The 26,051-nt window shown below is 45.8% G+C and overlaps 1 protein-coding gene across 1 annotated transcript; it reads right to left on the bottom strand.

The window, feature by feature from the left end:
• Positions 1–615: 615 nt before the first annotated feature.
• LOC122377430 (Y+L amino acid transporter 2-like) lies at positions 616–22,282 on the bottom strand. Its single transcript, XM_043357455.1, has 10 exons — positions 21,838–22,282; positions 15,180–15,398; positions 10,752–10,856; positions 10,157–10,277; positions 7,583–7,627; positions 7,069–7,192; positions 2,860–3,060; positions 2,574–2,723; positions 1,818–1,995; positions 616–1,534 (listed from the first exon to the last, which is right to left on the bottom strand). The coding sequence occupies exons 1-10, from the start codon at positions 22,088–22,090 to the stop codon at positions 1,470–1,472; spliced, it is 1,461 nt and encodes a 486-aa protein (XP_043213390.1). The 5' UTR covers positions 22,091–22,282; the 3' UTR covers positions 616–1,469.
• Between the last annotated feature and the right edge of the window lie 3,769 nt (positions 22,283–26,051).

The raw sequence follows: 26,051 nt of genomic DNA, 5'->3' as shown, positions 1-26,051 counted from the left end.
TACAAACATACATACAGAGCCATTTAGGGGACCGAGCGGGCAGGACGTTACCAGTCGCACAATACGTCTGTTGCGATTTAAATGCGTGTTCGAGTGCGATCAGTGGAAAATGCATGCCATTGCTGTAGGTAGGCATGCCATGTTATCACACCACTTTGTTCATTTTCAGTGTTTTGTTTTTGTTTGTTATAGGCTTCAGAGGACTCGATCTTACGTGGATATTGCCGGCGTTGCCCTACCCCCATTTCGTTTACCTTTTCGTTAAGTTTAAATGTTTTTAGTTTTGTCAAGTGCGATCATACCATTTTGGGCATTATGTTGGTCGATGTGCACATGCGCTTGTTTGTGTTTGTTATGTTTTATTGTTGAATTCTGACGCCACAGCTCGTAAATGTGAATTGAACGTGTTGCTCGAGGTTAATAAAAGTTCAAGATTAAACGCAGGTTTGAGCAGTCAACCAGTCCCAGATTTAGTTTTAATTTGGGTGCGCACGAGCATGAGTTCTACTAAGCAGCTATATATATTTGCTTAGAAGTTACTGCAAGATAATTTACCACAGTGGTTAAGGTATTAAAAAAATAGTTTTCCGATTCTACTCACGATTGCTCGTTCCAAAGGCTCAAAATATTTTATTGACCGCTACAAACATGCTCCAAAGCCAGATACGTGCTGTCAAGAGCATCTTACCGGTCTACTCATTAACACATTGGCAAACACTCGTGTTATTAAAATAGGCGTCTACAGGAAAACACATCATTCTCACACCAGCACATATACCTTATGGCTAAATGTTGACGTCGTTCAACTGTCAAACTACTCTAGCGAAGTACGTGGCTTCGCTAGGGTTATCAACTAATGTATGGTGATAATCCAACACGATGAACATGTGTTCCACGTCATTGGTTAGTAAGTAGGAGAAAATGCGCGAAGGTCAGTCAACAAACGTTCTTTTAAACAAATTTACCCAGCCAATAAATTTACTCGATGGCTTATTGCTATAACGATGCATAAAAACGTACAAGTCACCTAACAGTCGCCATTCGCTTCAAGTCGTCTACCTGTGTACAGCTTCGTACACAAACCGGCCTAAGACGCCCACCCGCTTGTTATTCCCCGTTTGGCCGCAGGACAGGGGTCAGAAATGCCCACATGCACACATTGGCTCACACAGCGACACGCACGAGTGAACCGGCTGGATCGCACCAGTCATCGCAACACTGGTCGCGTCGACCCGGCACCCAACTGCACACGGCTCACAATCGGCCGAGGCTCATGTCTCGGAAACGACAACACGCATCTTGACTCGGCGAGTCCCGTGCCGCCATTGGCGTCACCTACCGGCGACCAATTACACTATGGCTCTGCGCCACACCGCTAGATGGCGACCCGACCGACGGCGGCCTCCGATACGGCACAGCGCGGTCCGAAATCACAGCTTGGGAAAACGCAAGCCGCGTTCGAAGCACCATCAATCCATTTTGGATGTGTCGATCACACTGTTGGTCAACTTCTGTATCGCGTTATTCATGGAATCTGAAAACAAGAAGTCATGATATAGTGTTTAATTTGATTTCCCACACATGATAGCAGAGAACATACATCCTTTAGGTACAAATCTAGCTACTAAATTAAATATAGAGATCTTCAGCATTGCTTAGAGCGTATTATACGACACAATGAAAATTGTGAGCGACCACACCGTAAAAGTAACATCTCATAACTATCATCCAAAATGTCAGTTTAAAAAAGTGAGCGTAAAAACTCAATACGACTCAGTTCATTCGTGCCGTACGATGGAGAGGCGACTGTCACGTACCCATGAGGCCGTCCAGGCAGGAGACGTTCCGACGCCACAGTACGCCCACCAGGTAGACGGGCACGCCCGACAGGATGATACCGCAGGCCACGCCCACCTCCACCGGCGTCATGTAGATGGGAAATGTCACCAGGAACAGGCACACCACCAGGAAAATGATCGGCAGCGCGATGTTCACCTGCGTTTGTAATGGAGAAACCAATTGTCATCCGATACTGCTGCCGTAATGGAAGCAATGTAGAACGGGAAGCCGTTTACGGGGGCGGAGCTTCCTATTCAGTTGGTGGGGCGGGTGCCCCACCAACTTGCCATTTTTCCCCACCAATAAACATTTTGCCCCACCAACTTACGCTGATTTGTAGGACTTTGTTTTCGCATTGAGGAGCTTTGAAATGTGTGTGTAATACAAAATGTTATCTCTGTAATGAAAAAATGATTCAATGTTGCACTTTATCTAACCTAACAATCGGACATTTGAGGTTTGACGACTTTTTGCCCCACCAACTTCCCTGGGAAAGCTCCACCCATGGCCGTTTACGTTTGCTAGCGTGCTAGAGAAACCATTATTAATCTGAATTAATAATCGTTAATCAGTTCTGGCCATACATCGGCTAATTGAATATTGAAAATACAAAAAAAATGTTTTTAGGCAGCAAAATAAAATTAGTGCTGCAGCAGCAAGCAACGTTTCTGCTTAACACCGCGTGATGGCTATTGAGAGACGTTCTACACCGATAATGGTGAGTCTAAACTCGCCTTGATCGGCCGCGGGGCCTCGGGCAGTTTCCAGCGCAGGTACAGGAGGCCGGCCGTAGACATAGTGATGAACAGACTCTCCACAAAACTGATGTAGTTGATCAGCGAGTACACGTCCGATGTCACCAGCATGCAGAGTGTGAGAAAGCACTGAAACGAAATGGTGCGTCACAGAAACCGATCGGTAACTGATAAATGTTTGGGAGAGAAAAGCGCTAAACGACGCCATTGAACGTATTGTATACATGCCACGTAGCACACATCAACAAAATGAATCAATACTTACCAAAAATACGAGAGAAGGCACTGGGGTCAACTTGTTGACGTTTATCATTGCCAGGGCGACCGGAAGGCAGCCCTCACGGGCACCAACGAAAAATAACCGCGAGGATGCGAAGATGCCGCCATTGAGCCCTCCAAACGTCGAGCAGGCGACGAAGAACGGCATCATCCAGCTCATGACTCCCAGCATCCGGTTACCAAAGGTCTATGGAGATTAAAGCATATTGCATTTTTAGGCGGGTTGGCACATCAAATCTACCTTAGAGCATGCTGATTACAGGAAAAGACATGACAACATAATAAATACACACATAGGTAAATATTGGGATAAGAGATGGCAACCAGAAATAAAAAAGCTGGATGGCAAAGTAAAGGGCTTGACAATGATGCCTCGATTGACCAATAAACTTATTATGGCAATTAAACTTTGATAACATGCAATATTAATCCCTGAATTCAATCTACTGCTTCGATAGACCGGGGAAACATTTAAAGGGACCCTCCCACCTTCAAAAAAGTTAATGAATTGGCACGAAAGTGATGTCGCTCGGTTCAGAAAGAGCGAAAACGAATATCTACCAAATTTCATCGAAAAATATTCACCGGTTTTCAAGATATTAGACTTTTACTTTTGTTTACTTTTTGGGATCTCCGCTGTTCCTAGCGACTTTATTTGAAAGTGCGGCATTTGTTGCGCGCAAAGCAGCATATACCACCGCGTGCTACCAAACGTTTTAGTAAAAGATTTAAAAATCGTTAGATCTCCGCTGACGTCACAAATTCTAAGGGGGCATACCAATGCACTAGCCCCTTAGAATCCGAAAACTGCAAGTTTGAAATTCCATATCTCCGAATTTAAGCATTTGTCGATGTTGTGAGTGCCCAAACCGGTATTTGCAGGCCATGGCCACCAATTTGGCTATCTCAACTCAAAACTAATGTTAAGGTGGGATGGTCACTTTAAAGCAGTTGGAGGGGGACCACTTATCACTATTATCATTACAAACCATCTAAACAAAATCTCTTGTCAACTAGGAAACTACAAACTAAGAAAAATATTAGCGGGGAATGTTTTTTATGCCATGTCCGGTTCTGGACCAGGGTTGTATACCAATCAAGTCGATTGAATTGATTGATTTGATTCAACGCGTATTTTGAGTTGATTGGATTGAGTCGATTGACTTTTCGAGATGACTGGTTGACTGACTCGTTTGACTTTAGCGACTGGTTGACTGATTTGATTCCCGAAAATTAGAGTGACTCGTATGATTGAGTCGATTGAATGGAAAGTTTAAATAAGTTTTAGTTGACGAAAAATAATGACACCAATTGATGACATCAAAGATCACAAAACTACACTGAAAACTGCTTGTCATCACAACTGCAATATGGGGTAGATGGCCAAATAAAGAACAGGGCCTAAACATGAACAGCCAACTTTGACTTTCAACTGCAATAACTGCTCCAATCCTGTGATAGAACCTGGCCATGGATGAGATAATACCTGGCGATGCACCTACCTACCTTTCTGCACTCAGCAGGAAACTTTTTTTTAATCCAGATGATAAAGTGCAAGGCCCTATATACTAATAAAGTGTGATTAATTAATAATTCACATCTCCACATCTCCTCAGAAACAACCCACTGAACTCTATAAATATCTGAAACTCCTACAAAAATAACTGAAACAAAAGCGTCGTTTTCGTCTCGCTAATAACGTTTACGTAAATTAATAGCTAATTTGCTACATTGTTTAATTTGCAACAGAACGTTTGTTGATACTTTTCTCCTGAGAGCCTAAGCATAACATATTAAATATATTTCATTTTCCTTAAAATATTTTACCGAATATTATTAAGTGGTTTTATTTCAAATGAAATAATAATTAAAACGAAATTAATGTTGTACAACCGATTTATTTTATGATGATCTATCATACTACATGATAACCAATGACGTCATCTTACCAAAAAATCAAAAGACGTAGAATAAGGATTTATAAAAGCTTAGCATACTTATCGGCAAAACGTTTTCTTTGTTTTTTCGCAGTCGCACCGTGCCGTTTTCGCGTTTTAATTTTCCTTGTACCTTCTTCCTTTGTCTTTAACTTATCCTGTGGTTCCAGAGTCCCTGTCCTTTCCATTTCCTCTTAAATATATTTTTAATGTTCATCCCTATCCCCCAGTCCTAACAGTTTCAAATTGTATTGCAAAAAATGTTTTGAATTCTTCACATATAACCTATCTACCTTCGTTGGTACTGTTGGTAGCCAGTGACACATCTAGGCAGGTAAGTAGGTACCTACCTGCTTTCCTACTGTCTTCATAAAGCATACCTAATGAAGTTGTCAAATTTGTAGCACATTTTCAACACTTTCATATGGTGTCAGTGTGGCATGAAACCTAGCTAGGTTCATTATGTTCAGGGTTCAATTCAGAAGAGCTCCGCATAACTCACATAAGAGACAGACGGGGGCTTAACATGAGGTAGATGGCCTGATGACTTAGCTGGAATATGGCCAAAATTAACCCTCGCATGTGTAGGGGGGGGGGGGGGTCGGATGGACCCCCCCCCCATGGTTTTTCGCGAATAACTCGCGTAAAAAGCGGCCGATCGCGACGAAACTTTCAGTACCCTCGTATTGATCAATTTTACACCTACCCTGAAAATTTCATGACCCTGACCCAAATGACCTTTGACCTGTGACCTCTTTTCCGAGACCATGTTTGGCCGGAATCGCGATTTCGCGTATGTCGGCTCGCACTAGCCGCGTGTTTGCAAGCTTTTCGTGGTTTCAAACGTTCAAACATGTGATTTGATGTTACTCCCGTGTGTGTCAAGGTCACCTGAAGGTCAGGTCAGGTCATTGACCTTTGGTGACCTCGGGTGACCTCGGGTCACTTTTTTCGAGTTTTACATGTTTCTAGGCTAGTTTTTGGAGCTGAATTCGAATTTAGCAACCATTTGAACATTTACGAAGTAGTTTTGGTGACTTCGTAACATGTTACGAAGCTGTCAGAGGCGGTTGACACGTACTACGAATACCCGTCACGACGCCTACTGGTTGACCTGACCTGACCTGACCCGACCTGGTCTAAATGCTTCAAGATATCATCTGTGATCAAAACTAACACGATATTCGTGATCAGCACCCCGAAAAACCCCTTAGCAGCCACACTTTACGACTTTCTAACAGGTCCCGATTTTCCCGACTTTGGGTCATTGACCTGACCTGGAAGGTCAACCAATGACCTAGGACCTTAAAATTGGGTATCATCGGCTTCCTCTCGTCACGGGCAACACGCTCGTTTTTTCCGCGAAGCTCTAGCTCGATCAGGGGCCAAACGGCAAGGGGGGGGGGGTCCAACCGACCCCCCCCCTACACATTAGAAGCTGGCAAACGCCGCACACATGCGAGGGTTAAATTGACAACTTTTAGGTGAAAGGTGGTGATTTGGGTTAAGGGGCGTTTGTTGAAGTCAACTACTGGGTTATTTTGCACCCATTAAATGAAACTTCTGCTCCAATTCTACCCATTGAACCTCAATATCATGATCCACCTGTCCATCACTAGGTATCCTTCCTTATTACATAGAAACTTTGAATGGCATGGCAATTTATAATTTTAAATGAAAATATTTTTATGTTTCTTCTGTAGGTACGTAGGTAGGTAGGTAGGTAGGTACACCAGACTGCTATGGACACTTTCCAAGTTGGTGGGGCAAAAAACCTAATGTATATCTTGGTTTGAGTCGATTGATTGAGTTGATTGATTCCTTTCATTGTCGCGTTTGAGTCGATTGAATCAATTCCCGAAAACTGCTCTGACTTGATTGATTTGATTGGTTTCCCAAATTTGTCGTGATTGAATTGATTGCTATTGATTGAGTCGTATACAACCCTGTTCTGGACATGCTTGCGTTACATCTCCTCACAAAACGAAAGCATCTAGCTAATTTTGCCATGCTAAAATATAGGCCCAAACGCTGTTTCCTTCTCAACTTCATACGAGCTTGAAGTGTTGATTTTCTGGCAACGCTTGGCTGACTGTACTGTTTCCTGACCGCTTGGCTGAAACTATAGCTTGAATGTTTCTGTCAGAGTCCGCTTGCAGGGACTTCTGATGATCTGAAGCTGGTGATTGTTTTTGTTGGTGGTTGAGCTCGGGGCTAAGTATATAGGTAATAATATAAATGCGGCTACACCCACTCACCACTGCCACAGCGTTGGAGGCCAGCACCTCGGTCGGCGAGAGCACGGCGAAATAGGCCACGTTGGCCAGCAGGTAGACGACAGTGACCAGCGGCAGCGAGATGTAGATGGCGCGCGGCAGGCTCCTGCCGCATTCATATTCATTCTGTGTTACCTATCAGTTTTAATAGCGGTACCTATGTCATAATAAGATCCACTTGGCTTCAAGGTCATGAAAGGTCATTTGATTAAAGACAGTCACAGTTCACACCCTCGAATGGTCAAAAGTGATAACCTGTGCATTGTATTGAGAGAGTTCCCGAGAAAATGTTTAAACGCTTTGAACATCAATTTAATCATAACTAATTACGTGAACGTATGATGACTCCAGGTATGGTAACGTATGTAGAGTTATCATCTAGTATGTAGAGTTATGTAGAGTTATCATCCACCCGTGATAACTCTACATAACGAACGTAAGAAACCGATGAAAGCAGGGATGCGAGTCCACCTTAGAACGATTCGTCATCCCTTACCTGAATGGATCCTTGAGTTCTTCTACCACGAAGTTGAGATAGTTCCTGAAAGAACAACAAGACCGTTGGTGTTAAAATAGAGTCAGAGGTAAAATAGAAAGATGGCACAAAAGAATACACAGCGGATACAAAACATACATTAGTTATAAAGAAGAAGCAGAAACAGCTTTATCACTTTCCAGTTTCCACTGACTGGAGAAAACATTTCATATCTAAGCGACAAATGTCCTTGAGAAATTCGACGTTTAGATGTGCAAAATTTGCTGTTTTTCCGGGTAACGAACGTTCCGTATTATATAGGGGAGAGCGGGGAGAGTTGTATCATGTCCAAGTTGTATCAGGGCGAATTGTGCCAAACTTATCCAATAGATGGCGCTTGTGACACGACCTGCCGACGAGGTTTTCCGGGCGCCATCTTTCCCTGTTCTGTCGTGTGGCTGGGTGGACGCGTCTCGAGGTGAGAGCCGATTTTATGTTTTTTTTTAATGTCATTCTAAAAAAAATAAGTTGCAAGAAAATGTGTGTTTTGGGCATTTAGATGTGCACGAATTTGAAAGATCTCCGTAGCGGTGGTGAGTGTAGGTTCTAAGGCTGCGTGAGTGAAAATGGATTTCTCCAGCTGTCCGCTGTTTTTGAGCACGAGGATGTTTTTTCCAAGATGGCGGCGAGGTACATGTTGTATCAGAGCCGGGTGGGGTATGTTGTAACATGTATGTATGTATGTATGTATGTATGTATGTATGGGTATGTTGCTTTTGATCGCGAAAGCTAAGCCCTGGCTCGCGTTTGTAGGTAGCTAGTCAATACTCGTTCCATTTCGGCACAATTTGTTGGCTTCTTTGCTCCTAACGGGCCACTTTTGCGTCTAGTCTGTTGATGTTTTGTTCGTTTCGATGTTTCGTTCGGATTGACCTAAGTTTGGTCTAATAAAAGTGAAGCCTTTGAGCATATACATTGTATTAACCCCACTTGATGTTGTTGTTATGTTCAAAACCAGTAGCAAGCACACTCCCTGAAACGTGAAATAGTGATACAAATTACCCCACCATGTGATACAACTCACCCAAGCCATGGGGCAAGTTGCATCAAAAACATTGTTCTATTCGGCAGACCGTAGAAGAAAAACTGATAGAGGTAGCGGAAAAGTTACTTTGCACAAAAAAGCAGAAGAATCAAGGAAGGAGATAGTATGGAAATAATGACTTTATCACGGATAGTTACGAGGTTATGGGTCTCGGAGTAAAAACTGATACAACCCACCCCACTCTCCCCTACGTAGGTACATACATATAGCTACAATGTCTAAAATATACATAAACGTCATACAATATACAACGTTTTGGGGTAAGGAACTCTCCATTTTATTGTTCGGTCGGTTACAGGTTGATCTACAGTGACTCATTATCCACCGGTAATCTATGCATCAGCACTGTGCAGTAGCAGCCACCTGGTACTGCATGGTAGACTGTGCCGCTTGGCTTGAGTGTTATGCGGCACAGCCTATCCATGCCGTATCACACCGGCCCGGGTCGCCGGAGGAGGTCTTCATTCCAAGAAGAGTTGCTAGATTTGAATATTGTTAGATTTTATAGATGCCCAGAGCTTGGAAGGAGGGGGTTAAATACATTATGAAATTCCCGATCGAAAAGTCAAGAGGGGCTCAGACCCCGGGAACCTCATGGCTCCCACGCCTATGATACAGTCCCTATCGACCAACTTGTAACCGGCTGTACTTGAGCTGCGACACCGGTTCTATGTACAACGCTTCTGGCTCAACTAAAAGAAAGTGCTCAAATTATAATGTTCGAGCTTAGATATATAAAATAAACAATTTAAAATATGCAGCAGTCGACGAGATGAATGGTTATGTTTGTCAGCAGCAGAGCAGTACCTCATGCAAGAAATATGACACTAAATTGCGGGCCATTGAAGCCTTTTCACCATAAGATGTAAATAAAGTGCATAATGTGCCCAGACGAGCGATAAACGCTCTATGTGACATAGTACTGTGCTTTGTGAAAAATAAGCTCAACAATCAGCATGCAACTCATTCCGCTATTGCGCTGTTAAGGGAGACAACTTTTTATCAAATGCAGCCGAATAATCGAGAGTAGTTAAGGTAAGAGAGCGAGAGGTAAGGCAAGAGCCTTGTGTCAGAGCCTGGGGCCAACGTCGAGCTTTGGGCTTTGACTTTCGAGACAATGTCGGTTTAGTCGAAATTGAATACCTACCTCTCACGAAGTGTGACGGCCGTAGCTCCGACGAAGATCGGTCGCGGGTTAAGTAGAGGATATGTGAGTCACACTGCCCACTTCGCAAAATTATTCACATCATGCATGCATCCCGATTTACAGCCAATAGCCATACACGGTAAACGAGGTGTTGGTTCAACCTGTCACGGCGAGTACAACTATCAAAACAGCACTTTAAATTGGCAAAAAGTGATGAGCGCACCATTGATTTTTATCATTACCCTAACCATACGGACACTGGACCATGGACGAACCCAACATGTCGCACAATGAGTGTCACAGTATACGTAGGTTAGTAAGCCTATGGGAGGTCAATACCCACCATCCGGCGTAAGAGAAGAGGCCAGAGTAGAGCGCCAGCGCGATCCGTCCCGGGTCCAGGCGCGTTCCCTCGAACGGCTGGCTGTATTTGCTGAAGTCACCGGTACCTAGCACGTATACACCTGTCCCGTGAGAAAGGCAACGGTCAAATGAGTCATGCCTATTTACCGAGAATTGGCTTACGTATATGCCAATTTTCGTTGTGCATACAAAGTTAACTACGAGATCAACGGAGATGAAGCCGAAATCCAAATGAAGCCGAAGCCGAAAAAAAGATGAAGCCGAAATCCAAATGCTTCGGTACGTTTGTAATTCACAGAACAAAAACAATGAACTGGAATATACTTTATTTTACTTAATCATTACCCTATAACGCCCTAACCATTATATGCTGGCAAGCCCTTGAGAGAGGCCTATGCCACGGAATATATAGTCTACGACATATATTCTAGTCGTATGTATATATCGTATATGTCGTAGACTATATATTCCGTGGCCTAGCCTATGCACCCAAATGTGTAAGATTTGGCCGAAAAAAAAAAAATATTATTGAGTCTGTTTTCCAGCACATTATTGCCGAATCACATTCCACTAACCTGTTCCGATGATGATGATAAGTGCTACAATCTTAGCTCCAGTGAACACCTCTTGAACTGTTGAGGACCACCGCACATTGTAGCAGTTTATGAACGTCAAGAAACCTGTAAAGTAAAGTCAAGGATTTAGTAGGCATACTGAAAAATGTACATATAAGAAATCACACATTTGAGACGATACGACTTACGATTGTTGGATCTAGGTATGTATGATGTCAGTGGAACTCAAAGCAAACTTCATGTTAGAGTAGGGCTGAGGGCAGTCGTCTGACTCTAGGTCTAGGGTGAATTCCGCTTTAACCGTTCTCGAAAATAATTTGGCGAAATTGGCGATAATTGTGGTGGGTGCGGCGGTCGAGTGACACCACTGTCCACCGCCGCTGTGCACCGCGTCCCGACCCGCGACCGCTGGCTGTCACCGCCGTCCGCTATCGTCGCGTGATGCATTGCTCTTTTCAGCTGAGTGCTTCACAGTGGGCTGGTGGCTGCAGAAGAGCGCAGTATTGTCCTCTGAATGGACACTTGTTAGCGCCTTGAAGGTCGTCATAGCGTCGCCGAATTGGTCGTCTCGAAATTGAGTCGGAGTTGCAACATGATATAGTTCGTCCAAAAATGACGAACAGATAGGAGGGAATATTAATCTTTGATTAAAAAGCAAGTGTCTCATTTGAACATCTCCTTCTACATAAGTGAACCTAAGGAGTCCTAAAACTCCCATTCGTATTGTCAACATTTGTTTTTATTCCAATGATAAGCCGATCAATAAAGCGAGCTCTTTGGCTTTCACAATTTCACCCCAGAGTAACCCAGCAAAGAAGTTCCTTATATAAAAACCAAAGAATTGAAACTAAAAGGGAAGTTATGTCGACATATACAGTGCATGCCTTTTTCACAATACACGAAACTCTAGTTGACGAGGAAGGTTTGAAAGAGTTGTGAGGAAAACCATCAGCATATGTTACTTGACCAAAACCTCAATTGCATCAAAATATAAATGACTAAATTACAAAGTTGGGTATATTCGATTGCGACTTTTATCAACCAAAGATCGTCGAGTCAGCTCGTCGAGCTGAGTCGAATGGTATAAAAGCTCAGTTGGTGCTTGACTTTGTAATTTTGATATTTATATTTTGATTCAATTGAGGATTTGGACGAGGCAGGTTGATCAATAGCAATAGCATCAACGGAATGTTTTTCACAACGATCAGTTTACTGAAAAAATAGGTATAATAGCCGAAATTAGTGTGCGAAGTTGATATTGCTCATCAGCTGTCAATGCTTTAGTGGGCATTCAGCACCTGCGAATCAGTATCAAAAGCAGCCAACGAAATACCACCAGTCGACCTATAGCTATATAGTGAATCAAAACTGTTAAAAACACACACACACACACACACACACACACACACACACACACACACACACACACAATGCGGATAGGTATGCTAAGTAAAGACAACATCTGCGCACTAAAACGGTCTGGTCTTTTCATGACTCATTCCCTAAATGCGTGTTTCTGAGTTCAGTGGGTCCAGAGTGCAGACGACGAGCACCGCGCCGTAATTGAGATGGCGACGACCCCGACCGAGACAGACAGCCGGAGCAAAGTGAGTCACTTGTGCCTGCCAGCTGATGGTATACTGCATGACAGACTGCGCACAGCCCGCTGGCGTCTGTGGCGCGAGAGGTTCCCGAAGTCAATGCCCTGGTGACCTCAGTGAAAAGGTGGGCAGTGGCAACGGAGGCATTTTTCATAGAAATGCGTTGGTATACCAGACATGTGCATGGATCCGAGTGATGGATCTATGATCTCAGTGGATCTCGGAGGAAACTCAGCAGGCTAGGATCTATGATCCGCCAGATCTGGCGTGAAAATTTTATCCTGGATCTATGATCTCATAGAATCTGACGATAAACCAAGAACGTGGATCTATGATCTGAGTGGATCCCGCCATGCACATCATTTGAAGCCAGGCTTCCAGGTGTTTCTAAGTCAATAAGTGCCACAAAACTATGCATTATGACGTGCAATCACATCAAATCACTAAAATAGAACTTTGTTAGTTGCAACGAGTGATTTTCGGGGATTTCTGTGTTGACAAAAAATAAGACTCCGATCTATGATCCCTACGGATCTCTCGCTAAATTAAAGAGCTGGATCTATGATCCCGTCGGATCCGGGGCCCAATCTTACCAAATGCCGTGAATGCGTATTCACGGCATTTGGTGACATTCAGAACTATTCCACATTCAGTTATTCATTCGTTCTGGCGACATTCATAATCATTCACGCTATCAAAATCATTGGACAAGATTACCTGGAGGTAAATAAAAAGGACATCTTTGATATCAGTGCCGTAAATTCCGGCCAGTGCTGCCAAATCCTATTCACGGCATTGGTAAGATTGGGCCCAGGATCAGGGCCCAATCTTACCAATGCCGTGAATAGGATTTGGCAGCACTGGCCGGAGTTTACGGCACTGATATCAAAGATATCCTTTTTATTTACATCCAGCTAATCTTGTCCAGTGATTTTGGTAGTGTTAATGATTATTAATGTTGCCTGAACGAATGAAAAAGTAAATGTGGAATAGCTCTGAATGTTACCAAATGCCGTGAATGCGCATTCACGGTATTTGGTAAGATTGGGCCCAGGATCCGTGGGATCAGATCCCAGCTCCATTTTCTCGGATTCATGCACATGTCTGCTTGTTACAGTCGGTTACAAGTTGATCGAAAGGAACTATATCAAAGGCGTGGGAGCCAAGGGCTTCGTGGGGGCTGAGGCCCTCCGACTTTTCGTCCGGGTGACTAAAAATGTATTTGACTGCCCCCCCCCCCCCCCCACCTCCCTCCCAGCTCGGGAGTCTAACTAAATCTAACAACATTCAAATCTAACAACACTTCTTGGAATGAAGACCTCCTCCGGCGACCCGGGCCGGTGTCATACGGCGTGGATAGGCTGTGCCGTTGAACACCAAGCCAAGCGGCACAGTCTACCAGTACCAGGGGGCTGCTACTGCCAGTGCTGAGGCATAGATTACCGGCGGATAAAGAGTGTCTATCGATCAAGTTGTAACCGACTGTACAAGGGCATAGCTAACAAAGCATTAGTGCATGCCATTTAGAGTACATTTCTTATTTTCAACCTGATAAATACCCACTGCTCCTAGCCTTCGAAATGAAGATGTAAAGGCCTGGAAACGCACGTATAATTGCGCCGATAATATGCCGAATCGTGATTCCGGCCTGATATGGTCTCGGGGCTCCGGAAACAAGTCAAAGGTCATTTGGGTCAAGTTCATAAAATGTTAAGGGTAGGTACTTACACAAACCTACATATGGTTAGGATAGGTAGGTCAGGTATTTGTGTAAAATTGAATCACTCGAGGGTACTGAAAGTTCTGTTGCGATCGGACGCTTATTTCAAGAGTTACTCGCGAAAAAACCGAGGGGTCCAACCAATCCACTATATGTGTGAGAGTTAACTGACCACAATCAAAGGAATCTATACAAGCACCCCGAGGTGCAACAGAACTGATAACCCCCACCAATAACGACGATAACAGTCTCAAACATACACGAGGCCCATACACATAAGACCCAAGCCACCACTCAACATTTAAAAATACACAAACGCCTCTGGGTCCCCGGGGTATATAAACAGTGAACGGAATGCGTGCGAGCGCCAGTATCTGTTCGTGTTGAAATGAACGTGTTGACAAGTGTATAGATTGTAAAACGGAGTGAGATGGGCATTCCAAGATTATATGCTTCTTTAGTTGTATGTCAAGTAGGTGCGGTACATAGCAAGTAATCGTCAGAAGGTAACTGGAACTGCAAATTCATTAAAAATTTCAGCAAATTTACATGAAATTTTACGTCCGGTCGAAGGTGCCGACAAAACGTACCCGACTCCCTACCCTGCCACGGCGCGGAATGAGGCTGTGGTGCCCTACAGCTCTGCAGCGCTGTTATTTTAGCTGCGCTGTTTCCTGCAGCCCAGATGGTCAGTGCGCAGCCGTTTTGCCGCTGTTCCGCCGTGTTTACGTTTTTTGTCGCGAAATCCTGGTTTTTCTGCTTTTTTATTGTAAATTCGTTATTATCGTCACTTCTGTTTAACCCGCGTCCCGCTGGGGGTTTCTGGATTTCCACGCCCTGCTGCGGGGGGGGGGTTAAGATCTGGCTGGGAACACAGAGCACCCCCCCCCCCTTCTAACTCGGCCGCTTTTCTAAGCTAGCCGACATCCTACAATGATCTCATTTGATAGCCAGTAAGCGATCTGCATTCCTAGTTTTTGACAACTTCTGCCAATAAATAATGGAGGCATCATTTAGTGCTCACCATCATTGCAACAACAAAGTCGCGTGTGCTAAAATCATAAAAAACGGAGCGTGTTCTGAAGGGGTTGGATGGTCGGTACTCACAAATAACCATGGCGGCCACCAGCCGGACCACGTCGTCCGGCGGGTGACAGGTGTTGTAGAAGGGCTGCAGCATGTAGTACGCGAAGGTGAGCGCCTGGATGGCGTTACCGGTCGGCATGATGATGAGCAGCGCCACCCACAGGAACAGAAACGCCGGCAGCGGCCCGAACGATTCGTGAATGTAGGCGAAGTCGCCGCCCGACCGCGGGATCATGGTGCCTGTGGGCAGAGACGCGCCGCTGTCACCAACTGAGCGCTGTGCAGGCGACGGAGTCAAACTGCATGATACACCTGTATTGGGGTCAATTAACTGCTTTTTTCAAGAAACGATATCTTTTAAAGTGAGATCGAATGGTTGAATGAACGAGTAGGTAGAACGGGATCCCAGAGTAACGGGATCCATGTCAAGCAGAGCTTGTTACGCAGGCCCAGGGACAGACCCATATACCGTCCGATTGTGCTAAATTTTACTTTAGTTCAGGATGAAGACGACTAAATTAAACCCATATTTGTATTGTTACGAATGTCGTGGGTTTCAAGGCATGTTTCATGCGGCAATGAAATTCAAATCGATTTTAACCCTCTCCCATCTTGCAGTCTTCCCATCGTCTCCCCCCCCCCCGGCCCCGTTCCCATCTACTGACGTCGCCTTAAGGTCACTTGACCAGAAACCGGCGGCTAATCTGCGGAGATTCTGTGGGCATAGGTAAACTGTAGAAGGGCTGCAGTATGCGGCAGTCTATTACAGAAGGTAGACTGTGCCGCAATGCAACCGCCAGTGGCTATAGCCTACCTAAACCCAGCCAGATCTACACCACGCTCTGAGAAACCGGCATTTCCAGTAAAGAAATTCTAATGGCAACACCGGCTAAAAAGCCAAATAACGGGCCCGCATTGATCTTCTGAGCTATTTTGTCCACAAAATGGTCATACGAGTAGTTATCGAGAAAAGTTTTTTGTAGATCCCGAACCCAGGAGCGCATGGTGCCACTGCATCTAATTTTCTCTACAACCAAATCAATATATGTTATACAAGTTTCACAATGGAACAAATGATGCCATTTTATTTACAAAGACATGTTTTATACAAAAAAAAAAAATACGATGGTCAGGGTTCGCCTACTTTTCCGTATAGTTGGCATTGCTGAAATCTATAAAGCGGTCGATCTGTCGGTGTAGCCAGTGAGCATAAAAATCTCGTGGCTCGTCCTGGCGAATAGCACCACCCAAAAGAGCAGAATTCTCGTGGCTTTTTGACCGTTCAGTAGCCCAGTTGATAGAGCGTTGGCCCCCGCGGTAGTCAGTGCCCGGATTCGAGTTGCCGGCGATACGAAACTCCTGACTGGAATGGCGCCGGGTGGTGGGAACAGTCACGGCCGGTCGATCCAGGGTATATAGAACAACGGTTGATCGGTCGGTGGGACGGACCGAGTCCTGCTTTGCACGGCATCCGAATTCCAAATCTTCCCGAAAGTATGAATAACCACACGATTGGACTGTAGGGGACCAGGGAGGTAACAAAGTCTGCGTAGCGTGGGTTCCCGCTGTCAAATCGCCCATTCAAATATTCGAGCTAAATTTATGAAAAAGTTCCCGGAAACAATGTTTGTATTGGATATTGGTCTTAGGCGCGTGGCGCTTGTATAAAAAGATCTACCGAATATGTCAACCTAAAAACGGCACAAACTGAACAAAGGGCGAAACATATGATTACAGAGCTGTGATAAGCCGGGGTAAACATGTCCGACAGAAGCGCTCCGGTGTACGAGTAGGCTTCTTGCTGGCGCTGTTGGCTCCCTCCTCGAACGCTGCATCAGCGTTTTTTTTTTTTTTGTCACCAAGCTATGTCAAGAGTCACTCTACTCTGCGTGACATTCGTGGAACCACCGACAAAATGGAACATGGTAATGCCAATGCACCAATTTTCAACATGAACCAAAAATGCATTTCATTAGGTATGTGGATCAAGAATGATTGCCGTAACTATAAAAAAATAGCATGAAGTATAGTCGACTACCGAATGATGTTCCACTCCGAAGCTATCAGTTGACTGGAGCGCAAGTTTTGCCGTTTATCACGCAATTAAGGCGTGTCAATTGTGAGCATTGGGACAAAGCTATAATTTGTGAACTCAACCTGTGTGATGTGGCACAGTCTACCACTCCAGGCAAATAATTGTCTGTGAAAAGTGGAACATCATTCTGTAGTTGACTATACGGCTCCTGCGGGCTTAACCCGCGCCCCGTAAGGTGGGGGTGGGGGGTGGGGGCGAAACGCCCCCCCCCCCTGTCCTTTCCCGTCGATATCTATCTCCTAAACAGCTGCAGATGTCGTCAACTCGTCACCAAACTTTCAGGGCCCCTCCGCGCATCAATTTTACACATTCTAACCAGATTTTTTTCAGAGGATCTGATAGGTTTGGATTTTGACCCTCTTAAATCAAAAAAGTATTTTTTTTTTAATAGCCAAAAAATCGCAAAAGTTTTTTTCGAATTTAAAAAAAAGGATCGCTGCCTCTTATAGGTACTTAGAGAGCACATTTTTAAGAAGAGAAAACTTATGCCGGACTCTGTACAACAAACGCATCAGTCTATGTATAGACTTCCGTAATTCGTATATGTCCTGGCGGCTGGCTGCCCCAACCCCCACGTCAAACAGGGCATGAGTATGAACTATATGAACGCTCGACTACTGACATGAACACTGGAACGTTCCCGAGTAAATAAAAAATGACATTAATGCAGAATGAATTTTCCCTGGGCAATAAATAATGCACGTAGGAGAGATAGAGCAGAATGACAAGGAAATGCCATCAGCTTCAAAATTCCAATGCCGAGTTGCTATTTATGCATAACGGCTTGCACTGCATGGTAACACACGGCGGCACCACTGAAGCATGGTTTATCTTGGACATGGTATAGCGCCGGGCCGGCGCAGGGCGGAGGGCGGCCGCCCGGGGGGCCAGCATCTTGTCTCCGCGCCGATCACAGAGACTGCAGTGGCCGCTGGACCCGGCGGCGGCGCGAGCCGCGCTATTCGACAAAAAGCAGCCGCCCCCCGGCGCGCGCCACATGGCCGGCCCGAGCAGCCATATGGCCGCGGCCGGCGCCGACCGGCCGATAGCCGCCGGCCAGCCGCGGCCCACGTGCCCCGGCACGGAGCCTCGGGCCCCCTATACCGAGTGAACCAGGAGCTGAGAGATATGACCAGACACATAGGCTGAGGGGACGAAACAATTGAAAAGTCAAGTCGTCCCTGTCCTCAGCTATTGTTACAGCTATAGGTATCCTATCAACATCCATATGTCTTCTAACAAACTTAGGTAACTGAGTCAATTAAATTAGGTAATTGAACAATTAACCCGCGCCCCAGTGGCGGTTTCAGCCAACTTCGCCCTAGTGGGGGGGCATATGTTACCACCCACCTCTAACTCAAAAACGAAGAGGGATAGAAAGACGCGGTAAAAAGCAGTCGATAGCTCTCAATGCGTACGTTTGAAAGTATTTCAGTCATTTTTCACCTTAGAGCAATATTGGGGTCACCAGAGGTCATCAAAGGTCAAAATTTGCCAATTGTCATTATATTTTTCAGAAAACATGCCGCTATCTCAGGAACTATGGTAGCTAGAAAAACGCATGGAACAGCAAACGATAGCTTTTGAGCTCTTCTTTTGAAAAGATTATTATCAATATTGACCTCAGGTCAACAGTTTAGCCTCCAGAGGGCAAAAACTCCAAAAATAGCTGTTTTTACGAAAAGTGTTTTTCGACAATAACTTTTGACTACAAAAAGCCACGGCATTTCTATTGCCAGAATCGTGTTCCCCTCGCCGAGACGCGTCGAATGAACTATAATTTGACCTTGAAAGGTCAACTTGAAAATTTGACCTCAGGTCAAGGTCATGACCTGACCGGAAAAGGTCATGTTGCATATCAGTCGATGCGTCTCAACAAGACAAACACAATGAGACCATCCCCAGCGTTCTATCTCTTTCCAATCGCGAGTTATTGGCAAAAAACTGTTTGTAGCCTCAAGTGACCTCGGATGACCTGTCTAGAGGCTATCAGCAAAAATGACACCTTGGTCATCACGAGTGGACTAAATCATTGTGATTCTGAAATATTTGGACTGTTCCTATGCGTACACACGGATCTAGAGGCATTTTCATTTTTCTCCATTGCCTTATAATGGTAAGGTCACGCCACTGACCTGACCTTAGGTCACGTATATAAAAAATCCGAGATATACAAATTGTAGGCGCCTATAACATCATGCAATCCACCAAGTTTGAAACCTTTCTGACAAACACTGCAGGCTGGACATGATTGCAAACTTTTTTTTAGGCTTGGTCAGTTAACTTGACCTGGTGACCTGACCTGACATGACCTGGGGTCAAAAATTTCACACATTGTCCAAAATTGATGTACAAAAAGCTACCCCAAGCGGCGCGGCGCTACGCGCCGCGCTTTTTTATTTACACGCGAAAAACGCGACAGGGTGGTAACATATGCCCCCCCCCCACTGGGGCGAAGGTTAATTGATAAATTGTTCATTATTGGTAAGGGACTGTAGACACCTTTTCAGTTTAATTTATGTCTTTTTAAACGGATGTCGTTTTAAACTTCGTAACAATATCCACGACAAAATTGGCGCGGACCGCAAATTTGGCAAGTCTCGCCTTGCGCGCGCCGCTCAATGAATGCCTACCAAACGAGTAGGTACGCATCATACTGCATACCGCACGCCCGTTGGTAGGCATTGTTCCGCTTTCGTGGTATTTAGACATGATTTGCAGTAATTATTTGTCCAAATGTTTAAAATCTGAGCGCTATAGGAACCGTTGACATCCCCGTCCCCAACAATTGGTGCCTGGTGCTGATCACATGCGATGAATTGTTTACATCAGAAGTCGCCGAAACTGACAGATCCCCGTCAAACAGGAAACACGGAAAGAACACATTGAATCCAGATGGGGATATTCATGTCAGGGCCTATATCTAAAAGCATCATAAATGATAAGATTCTCAGCGATTTACGATATGCCATTCACAATGTACTCCTGAAATTCAAAAACAAATGTTGAAGTGTATACAAATTCCACTTATTTTCATTAGGAGGATGATAGGTACTTTTATCATGATGACTGTATAAATACATATTACCTATATTATTATTACCGATATATATTCACATTCACTGCCATGTTATTGGTCATTCTTTTTTTTCCTTGTATTTTCCCCTATTTAAAACAAAAAGTCATATACATATTTGACCCTCCCCGGCCGAGATCGGTGCCCCCACTGTCGGTTTTCCACAACTGCTCGAAACGCATTATACCTACTCGTGATTGTTTAACTCTCATTTCCAGATATTCTTTCGTAAGAACTTGGTAAGAACATCAATCTCTGGTCTTACAGAAAGAATCAAGCTCCTGAATGAAAGAATCAAGCCCCCGAATTCGTACAACTATCTACCGTGTTTATAGTTTTTTTTCCCACAGATGGCATTGGGTCTGGTCCAGGGCAATCATAAAAACTCCCCAATAGCTGACAAGGGGAAAATACGCAAAATTCGGTTTTAGCGCCATGATTGAAATACCCAATGCTAGGTAACAACTGACATTTCTCATTCTCATACGCCACTTAGCTGGTCCAATGCTTATTCTGCGTTTTTGACCCTAGGGCCTAAGCTGATTGTATCGCGGTCACTTAATAATATGATCATTACTTTTTCTTTTGTAAGTATGTATACCAGTGGCAAAACGAATGGCACGCGGTTTTACTTCCTTCTTGGCATGTTCCCTGGCCTGACCGCCGGGTAGGTATTATTTGACCCGACCTTGATCTCAGGTCAAGATACTTCCCAGGACCAAAATAAAGCATTTTTCGAGATTGGTATGAAGAAAGAGATGATTCCAAGATCCTTGCTTTGGGACGATCCCTGTCGAAATTATTTGCCAACTAGGTGAAAACAATTCTAGTCTTGCTTTCTGCGGGAAAATCGACTGGGTTTTATTCTAACTGCTACGTGCCGCGGGGCTCACGAAAGCCGCATACCACGACTTGCCGTGGCCACTGGCCAGGTCTGGGCATACGGCCACGTGCCGGGGCCCACTCCGGCCGTACCAGCACGTGCCTTGTCCGGGTCCGGCGTACCGACAGTGCTAGGGTCGGGTCCCGCCATACTGGCACGTGCTGGGACCGTGTCCGGGCCCGGGCGTACTGTCACGTGCCGGGGCCGGGTCCACCCGTAGCGCCACGTGCAGGGGCCGGGTCCACCCGTACTGCCACGTGCCGGGTCGCGACCGGCCGTACTGACACGTGCCGGGGCCGGGGCCGGCCGTACCGCCACGTGCCGGGGCCGGACCGGGTCCGGACGTAGGACCGGGTCCGGGCGTACCGCCACGTGCCGGGGCCGGGTCCGGGCGTACCGCCGTCTCTCATGGAGCGGCCGGCCGTTCATTGCAAGTGGTTCATCCTGAGGCCCTCATTTCCTGCCAATGGCTGGCTGGCCGGCGGGCCGGGCGCGCTGGGCGGCTCTGTGACGGGCCGGCCGCCGCTCCGGTGGGACGCTGCGCAGCGCTAGAGCACAGCTGGGGCGCCCCGCGTGGCGCGGTCGGCGGCGCGAGTAATGCGCGCGCTCGCGCGGTGCCACTTACCGAGCTCGGCGTAGCAGAGTGCGCCGACCATCGAGAGCAGGCCGCACAGCGCCCAGATGATCAGCGACAGGCCGATGGAGCCCGAGTACACCAGCACACCCTTGGGCGACACGAAAATGCCGGAGCCGATGATGATGCCGACGATGATGGCGACACCGTTCATCACACCCAGGTCCTTCTTCATCGTGACGCTGTCCTTGGCACCCATCATGGGGGACATTTCGGCACGGGTCTCAGAGTTCAACCGGCCCATGATAAGATGCGACGCGACGTGGGAAGGTGTCGGGTTACGGCCACGGCTTGGAGCAGCCCGGGGCGGGGAGCGGGCACAGAATAACGCACTGACGACACCCGGCGGCCGGCCGCGCTGACTGCCGCCCCGCGCCGCCCAGCGGGCCCGGGCGGCCGCAGCGCCGGCGGCCGGCCACCGAGCACGCAAGTGGAGACATCTAGCCAGCGACCGACACACTCGAGGTAGCACCCTCGCAGCATCGCCCCGGGATGTTTTGGTGATTGGCGAGGACAGATTGCCCGCGAATTTTCAAGACTGACTTGGATTGTTCGACGTGGATGCTGCTTGGAACTGCGCGTCAAAAGGGGAGCTAGCCGGATATTCCAACTGGGGGCAAAAGGGCAATTTACCTTTATCATTTTTTTGAACTTCTTTTTCTGGGTACAGGGTAGCTTTGCCTTCACACACAAAAAAAAAATAATTACACTCTTCGGTTCTTCGGAGCCAAGTACTCCCATAAAGATGCTTCCTTAACCCACGCCCGGCTGGGTGTCCTGGATTTCCACGCCCTGCTGGGAGGGTGTTTGAACACCCCCCCCCCCCGTTCTAACTCGGCTCCTGGGCCACGTAGCGATACGCGGAATGCGGCGTTCGAAAGAGCGTCAAAAATAATGACGAAATCACTTCGGTCAATTTTTTGGTCAGGTCAAAGGTCAGGTCACCAGAGGTCATTGAAGGCAAAATTTCGCCGATTTCCAGGTCGAATGTCGACAATTTCCAAGAAGCCAACGCATAAATCGGGAACCAATAGAGCTACAGCGTCGCGGGAAAGCGCATTCGATAGCCCTATTAACGCCCTTTCTGATTAATTATCTCAGATTTGACCTAACGTCAACGGTTTTGCCTGCAGGGAGCAAAAACTGCAAAAATAGCCGATTTTTTCGGAAACAGTTTTTCTGCAATAACTTTTGACCCAAGCCTTGTACGAGCTTACTTTTACCGGCATCGTGTTTCTCTTGTCAAGACGCATCGAATGAACTATAACTTGACCTTGAAAGGTCAGCTTGAAAATTTGACCTCAGGTCAAGGTCATGACCTGACCGGAAAGGGTCAAGTTGCATATCAGTCGATCCGTATCGTCGAGCTGAACACATCTAAGGCGTTTTCATTGCTCTAGCATGCCTCTGTCAAAAGTTATTTGCGAAAAACTGTTAGATACTATTCGTGACCTAAGATGACCTCAGGGCATAAACAGGGGTAACGGCCACCATTTTCATGTTCAGTGTGTCTAAACCACTTGTAATTCAGTGTTTAAGAGTGTTTATATTATCTTTCGTCCAAAAGAGGCGCATTTCAATTTTCTCCCAATGACTTAAAATGGGGAGGTCGCAAAATTGACCTGACCTTAGCAATCGCTGAAAGTTTCAAAGCGATCAGTCACTCGGTGTAGCTATGACAGACATTGAAACTTTTTATGAGGTGAGGTCACTTCAAGTGACCTGGTGACCTGACCTTGAATGACCTTGGTGTGAAAGTTTCACATGTGTAGAATTGATGTATGATAAGGTGTACCAAAAACGGCGGCACTTTGAGATATTTGCGAAAAACCACAAGGGGTGTTCAAACACCCCCCCCCCCCCAGCAGGGCGCGGGTTAAATCACTCTTGCGCGTGTCACGTGTTGACCTACACTCGACACACTCTTAAAGAGTATGGATGAAGCTGAAGAGCTCATAGAACACCCACTACGACACTCATAATACCGTTATGAGAGTCGTGTGACACCCAATATTAGTGTCTTTTTTTGCACAAGAAAAACACGCCGATAAGCTTGTGCAAAAATGACACTAATATTGGGTGTCACGCGACTCTCATAACGGTATTATGAGTGTCGTAGTGGCAGTAGGTGTCTATGAGCTCTTCAGCTCCATCCACACTCCATAAAGGGACCCTCCCACCTTAACATTAGATTTGAGTTGAGATAGCCAAAATGGGGTCCCTGGCTCACAATTACCGGTTTCGGCACTCACAACATCGAGAAATGCCTTAACCCGGCAGGCGGTGGGCCTACCAGCCACCTTCCGCGCGGTGGGGGGGGGGGCACTTTTTTGCCCCCCCCCTATCTCCGAAACTACTGGATGGATCCGGAAAATTCAAACGGCGTTCGATAGCTCTGTCAAATTTGTCGAAGGAAACCAAATTTCATTGACCTCGGGGTCACCGATGACGTCACAGGTCAGGTCAAAGATAAAATGTTTCACCGTTCACGTGGCTTCTAGGGAAAGTGCTATAACACCGAGTAAAACGCATTTTGTCGAAAATCAGCGATAAGGCGTCAGTTGTCTAGTACATATGTTGCTATTAGAGGTCACTGGTCATACCAGATCAGGTCACAGGTCAGGTCATCAAAGGTCACCAAGGGTCACCAAATGAGCCCAGCTTTACTAAGGTTATGCGATGCATGTTTTATGGCCAGTTTTTCATTTCCAACTCAATGGTGTTGGTTATAAGACCATCAGGTACGGTTTAGGTCACTTTCTGGTGAAAGTCAGGTCAAGGTCAGGTCAAAAAAGGTCAAATTTTAAAGTTGATATTTTTGCATAAAATGGGTATCGATTCGATGCAGCTCGTCACGGGGAGTCTGATGGTGGTCTTTGTTTTGCGCTACGAGGTCTAGAATTGCCAAAAATAGAGTTTGAAAATTTGACGTCATCAATTTTGAACAGTTTTTTCGCTATAACTTGGCCAAAAAAAGAGGTATCGATCTCAAATTTGGTATGTAGATAGAAGGCGGTAGGGACTATCACATATATTCCGGTTTTTCCGAAATTCAAAAAACTTTTTGGATTTTTTGGCTATTATATTTATAAAATCTATTTTTTGACTTTTGGGGGTCAAAATCCAAAAAATTCGAAAAACCGAAATAGCAGTTTTGTAGCCCTTTTAATTCCACACCTTTTATGTCTGTAACATTTTTCTGTATCTCTAAAGCTGTAGGCCTGACAGCTCTTCCCGCGAAACCTTTTTTTGGGTCGAAAATGGCAAAAATGACGTCACTCTGACGTCATTAGCGGCCAACCTATCATAGCCTTTGGAAAAATTTTTGGTCACCATGTGCGCTAGCTGCTCCCGGGAGGGTACTGAAAGTTTGGTGACGATCGGCGCAGCGGTTCTCGAGATATATCGAAAAAACTAAAGGGGGGGGGGGGCAAAAAAATGCCCCCCCCCCCACCGCCTGGAAGGTTAAATCGGAAATATTGAATTTCAAAATTGCAGCATTTTGATTCAGAGGGGCTAATGCTTAGGAATACCCCTCTGAATGTGTGACGTCAGCGCAGATATCTAACGATTTTTTAATGTTTGACTAAAACGTTTTGTAGCACGCGGTGGTATATGCTATTTGCGCGCAACATCTGCCGCAAACGCCGCACTTCTAATATAAAGTCGCTAGAAACAGCGGAGATCCCAAAAAAGTAAACAAAAGTAAGTCTAATATCTTGAAAACCGGTGAATATTTTTCGGTGAAATTTGGTAGATATTCGTTTTCGCTCTTTCTGAACCGAGCGACATCACTTTCATGCCAATTCATAAACTTTTTTGAAGGTGGGAGGGTCCCTTTAACCCTCGCCGGCCGAGGGGGGGAGGCGGGTGCCGCCCCCTCCATAGGGTTTTTTTCGCGATAGCTCCGAACACGCTGGTGATAGAGAGCTGAAACTTGGCATACCTGACCTTTGATTCAAGCTGGATCTTTTGACACCAACCGCATTTTTGGGTCAGGTCAGGTCACTGACCTATGGCGTCATAAGTGAACCTCTGCACGGTGTTCAGATGTCGCAACTTCGCAACGCCCTCACTGCCAGAGGAGATGTCACAGGGAAATGAAACTTGCAGGATCTAGTATCCATTATGAGTCTCACAACTTGTATGTCTCGGATTTTTCCTAAAGGTCATATGAGGTCAGGTCATTTTCGTGACCTCACCAT

Source organism: Amphibalanus amphitrite, unplaced genomic scaffold (assembly GCF_019059575.1).
Source record: "Amphibalanus amphitrite isolate SeventyFive unplaced genomic scaffold, NRLGWU_Aamphi_draft 000044F_arrow, whole genome shotgun sequence".
Classification (NCBI taxonomy): domain Eukaryota; kingdom Metazoa; phylum Arthropoda; class Thecostraca; order Balanomorpha; family Balanidae; genus Amphibalanus; species Amphibalanus amphitrite.
This window is presented reverse-complemented; position numbering and strand designations above follow the sequence as displayed.

Excerpts from the sequence above, each read along its gene's own strand:
- LOC122377430 (XM_043357455.1), bottom strand. The coding sequence starts at position 22,090 with ATGGGCCGGTTGAACTCTGAGACCCGTGCCGAAATGTCCCCCATGATG. Across the intron at positions 15,399-21,837 it reads ACTCTGCTACGCCGAGCTCG|GCACCATGATCCCGCGGTCG; the intron begins GTAAGTGGCACC and ends CTCTGCCCACAG. Across the intron at positions 10,857-15,179 it reads GGTGGCCGCCATGGTTATTT|GTTTCTTGACGTTCATAAAC; the intron begins GTGAGTACCGAC and ends TTTACTTTACAG.